The sequence below is a fragment of the Nicotiana tabacum genome, chromosome 8, assembly GCF_000715075.1.
Source record: "Nicotiana tabacum cultivar K326 chromosome 8, ASM71507v2, whole genome shotgun sequence".
Lineage (NCBI taxonomy): Eukaryota > Viridiplantae > Streptophyta > Magnoliopsida > Solanales > Solanaceae > Nicotiana > Nicotiana tabacum.
In genome coordinates this window covers 153,315,002-153,319,823 of record NC_134087.1, presented here as the reverse complement: position 1 = coordinate 153,319,823, position 4,822 = coordinate 153,315,002, and the positions used below count along the sequence as shown (strand labels likewise).

The 4,822-nt window shown below is 38.0% G+C and overlaps 1 protein-coding gene across 1 annotated transcript; it reads right to left on the bottom strand.

The window, feature by feature from the left end:
- Positions 1-981: 981 nt before the first annotated feature.
- On the bottom strand, positions 982-4,557 carry LOC107769616 (RAP domain-containing protein, chloroplastic). The gene is made up of 3 exons (XM_016588852.2): positions 2,407-4,557; positions 2,208-2,290; positions 982-1,245 (listed from the first exon to the last, which is right to left on the bottom strand). Exons 1-3 carry the CDS (start codon positions 4,289-4,291, stop codon positions 1,141-1,143), a joined length of 2,073 nt encoding a protein of 690 aa, XP_016444338.1. The 5' UTR covers positions 4,292-4,557; the 3' UTR covers positions 982-1,140.
- Positions 4,558-4,822: the final 265 nt, after the last annotated feature.

The window sequence follows — 4,822 nt, the reverse complement described above, 5'->3', positions numbered from 1 at the left end:
AACTTTTTTTGTAACACAAAAAGCTTACTTATATAAAAACAAAAAATCAATTTAAGTTTCTTAATAAATCGATGACGTCGTAATAAGAACACTATTTTGGAACAGATGGACAACATATTCAAATAAGTACTGTATGCTCAGGGACAATTCTAAGACAGTCACATGAATTTATGACATTATGACAAACAAACAGGTTGTTGTAACTATAATATTGTGTAATTATTAGATTATGTAATTGTAATTACACCAATTCCAATTACCCGATGGCTTTCCAAACATACCCTTAAAGGATTCTCAACAACAAAGAGGATTGATATTAAGTAGGAAATTCATAAATCTCCATCTTTAAGCAGAAGTGATCTCAGTACCCCACCAAGAGGACTTCACAACAGGAACATTGTCACACCAACAGAGCAAAAAAATATTTGTCACCATGATGCAGGATACCGGAAATATTAGAGGCTAGTTACATCAATTAAATCCAGTCACACTTGTCTTCCACCCAAAGTAAGCTGGGTAAAAAGGCATCTCGCGTTCACACAGGCGCCTGAACCTAAGGGGCGTGATATAAACAACCTACTCTAATGCAAGCATTAGTGGTTGTCCATGGGTAAGAGAAAAGAAAAATGGAGAAAACAATATAGGCCTAAATTGTCTGTCCAAAAAGTGAAGTTTTACTGTCTAAATGAGGGAGGAAGAGAGAGTAGTTACATGATCAACTTAATGCAGAAAGTCATCGATCTGGTTTCATTTGCATCTATCTTCTCACTGTACATTGAACAAGCTAAGTGCAGAAGAGATATAAAGATGTCACTGAACAAAGAGTATACATCTTTTATTGGGACTTGCATCTCAAACAACATTCTTCTGAGCTTATTGGTAAGACAAGAAAGGTTGCTGATATATCTCACTCTAGAATTTGTGGTGTATATTGTTCAATCAATCAACTACACCTCAACTATAAACTATTTGAGTCGGTTATATGAATCGTCTAAGTAGTTTAACAAATACTGCCCATCAAAAATTGAAGTAATCCGCATTAGCACAATCTCAATTTGAAAAGTAAGAGAAATATATATATATCAGCTATATGACAGAGGAACGAAGAGCAAACACAGTAAAATACAGCTATAGATTTCCCTATTCTATACTTGAATGACCATCTTCCATTTCCACATTGAAGCTCCCTTCAATAATGCCACGGAGATACTCTAACTGCTCAAACCCTCCTTGGAGCTCTTCCCACTGCAAAGTAGAATCAACAAGAACCACTCAGTCAATTTATCCTTTGCCTTTGTTATGTCTATGCTCAAAAAGATGTCCTTTCATACTTGAGTATGAGTCTATGACCTATCTTAACAAATTGTTAATATAAAGTGAGAAAGGAGGTAAATACAGTGTCAGACCAACATCTAATTATTGAAGCTGCTCCGGATAGTTTTCCTCATTGGATTGAATTGCTCTACTGTCATAATAACACCTAGAGAGCTATTCATTAATCGAAACAGCTCTCACGAGAAGAGAATGATTTAACAACTCATTTCCTCTCCCTCCAAAAATAGCTGTGAAGAAAATTTGTTTCTTAAGTTGGCCATAACATCCGGAACTTCTGGGGAGCAACTTGCCAAGGGCCCACATGCAACTTCACATGGTTTGGCACTTGGCAAATGGAACTTTTGGTAATGGTTCATAGGAAGCCCATGGTATTTTTTCAAAAATCATTTTAGGAAGTCCATGGTTACTCACCCTTCAAAATAGGTCAGGCTCTTGCCTCATGAATGAATGAGGAGAATCAGGGGATAAGCTGGGGGAATAGACATGGAGGTTTGCTATCACTTGGTTTGCTCATTTTTCGAAGATAGAGGGGGTGAGGTATAATGCTAAACCCAGACCCTTCCTCCCTGCAAGCATTGTTTGTATCACACATATCATCAATCTGTCTGTCTATCTATTTTTCTTTGACATTTAGTTGCTCGTTAAGTAAGTGATGAATGAGGGAGGAAAATATCAAATACAGGAGAGAACGTGAACCTAATGTTGGGTGGAAATTCTTCAGTATTTCCCATGTGGCCACCAGTTTTCTCCCTTTTTTTTAGGCAGGAAGGGAAGGTAAGAAGTAGTTAATTAACTTAAGATATTAAGATAAGAATGCCTTAACCTCAATGAAATATAACTTATCAAAAATGAAAATATGCCAAAACACTCACTTCCTGATGAGGGACAGATATGAGCCTCCAACCAGCAGCAGTGATATATCTGCGTTTTAGCATTGTATGTCCCAAGGGGATTCCTGCAAGGAGGTACTAATGTCATCACCAATTTGAGAAAATGTTACCTTCTAATTTTTGGGAGACTTATGAATAATGATACTAACAGGTCTGCAGATGATAATAAATTAATAAGCACCTGAGTTCCTTGAGAAATGAGTAGGACCGTCTATCTCAAGAGCAACTCTTCTGTCAACAACGACTGCGTCCAGAGTATAACCATCCACCGCATATTCTCTTACCCAATCTAGTCCAGTGCTGACAAGAAGGCGAGCAACCTCCTTCTGAAATGAGGAAGTAACCTTCTGATTGAACCGTTTTGTCCTTCCAGCATTGCAAATTTTCTCCTCCAGTTCACCTTTAAGGCATAAGTCAAGATGCGCATACTCTAGCTTGAGACATTGGTTCACAAGATGAACTTGGGAAGCAAACATAATGTCTTCTCTATACTGCTCGGATATTCGTTGCTCCTCAAAATAGCTGAGAGTATTCCATACATTAGCAAAGAAAACTCGATTCATCTGCCCAAGAACAGCATAAGACCATGATATATTACCAAGCTGATCCCTATTAAACATTAGCACGGGATAGTTAATAGCTCCAGACTCAACATCTGCAATACCATCTGCTGTCCTTTCTTTAATATAAGGTAGTTTACCATCACTCAAGCTGCATTTGAATTGACTGACATGACTAAAAACATTATCAAGAGAATCGAGCATGGGACCAGCTTGCTCATTCAGAGAAGCAAAAGCCCACAAGACTTGAGCAATCTCTTGAGGCTGAAAAGTATGGATTATGCCTGAGGCCGTTCTTGCTAACCCCGAAAATAGTTCTGGAGCAGAATGCTGCATTGAAGCAAAAGCCCCAGCTACATTAGCAACATTTTGTGTATTGAACTCATCAACCTTAGTCAATGCCACTTCTGCCACTCTATCCATTTCTGTCAAATAGAGAAGCTCACCGCCAATCTTTGACAGCGCCCACGCAATATTTGAAACACCTTGTGCCGAGCACTCAGGCAAAGCAGTCATAGCAATGCCAACAAGCATACACATCTCTCTCCGGCGAGCAAATGCCAACCTTCTACTCCTAACCATTGAAACTTTCTCCATGTTCTTCGCTATTCTATGCAGAGCTGTGGCTATATTTAATGGAGAAAGAGGCGAAGGGCTAAGCCCTTTTGCAACAGCTGAGACCGTCTCAGCAGTAACTTCCAACACCTCCTCAGCCGTCATTGCTTCAACAATTGCTTTATTCAAGCTAATTTCTTTCTTACGGTCTGATGGTCCTGCAAACTCAGATAGCCTTTGGACAAACGTTTCCATGGTTTTAGCTTTCTGTTCCTCAAACATACCATCAGCAAACATACTAACTGTCCTCTTAAGGTGACTTGCATTGCCTAGAGGAATTTCAGCATCCAAATCAAGATCTTCATCATCCGAGTCTAATTCAGAGTCTTCATCAATTTCTTCATCCGGGTTTCGCTTATCAACCTTGGACTTTATTTTCTTCTTCTTTTTTTTGGTCTTTTTATTACCACTAACCATACTCTTTATAACAGGGGTCAATCCTCTAGCTTCAATAGACTTGAGAGCAACTTTTCTAGCATTCATACACCAGTCCATTGTTTCAGTATCCTTGAGCAATCTAGAGTTTATCTTTTTTTTCTTCTTCTTCTCAGGCAAAACATCTTCAGATGGGTCAATCTTTCCAAGGAACTTTGCTTCCCAGTCCACATTGACCGGGTTTTCCTCATTTTTACTATCACTAGAACCATCAGCACTACCATCATCTTTTTCTTCTTCTTGTTTATTATCAATTAATATTTTATTCCCTAATGAATTGGGAGCTAAACGACAAGTCTTGTGGAATAGAATATGAAACTTGGAGGATAATTTAATTCCTGGATTACTAGTTAAAAATGAAGTCTTTGCAGGATCAAAGAGCAAGAAATTGTTCATTGTGGTATGGGAAGGAGGTCTTTGGAAGCTAGGAAATGTGTTTACAGAAGCTGCTTCCATGATAATTGTTATGCTAATTACCACACCGTCAAAATTTCTTAGAGCAAATTATCAAATAAAAAGTGCAAAACCATCAAAAATAGTATGAACAAACAAAGCAAGAATCTTACTCAACCAAGAATTGGGGCTGGGGTTTAGACTCCAAATGTGGAGAGAGAGAGAGGAACCTACAGATTCATTTCAGGGGAGAGTTGGAAGCTATGGAAGAGTGGTGGTGGTGCTTCAGTCGTCATGGCCAAAGAAGATAATCCATTAACAATTGGGAGAAATTAAAAAATAGACAGATTTAAGATTTACAGGTGGTAATTCAAAAATAGACACAATTTCAAAAGTAATCGAAATTTAGCCACTTTTTATGTAAAAATAAATTTGAACAAATACACTGTTCAAAATCCGAAAAATACTCCAGCATAAATATACTGGAACTCCAGTATATTATAATGGAGTTCCAGCATAAGTATACTGGAACTCCAGCATAATATACTAGAGTTCCAGTATAATATATCGGTCCAGCATAATATGTTGTAAGTT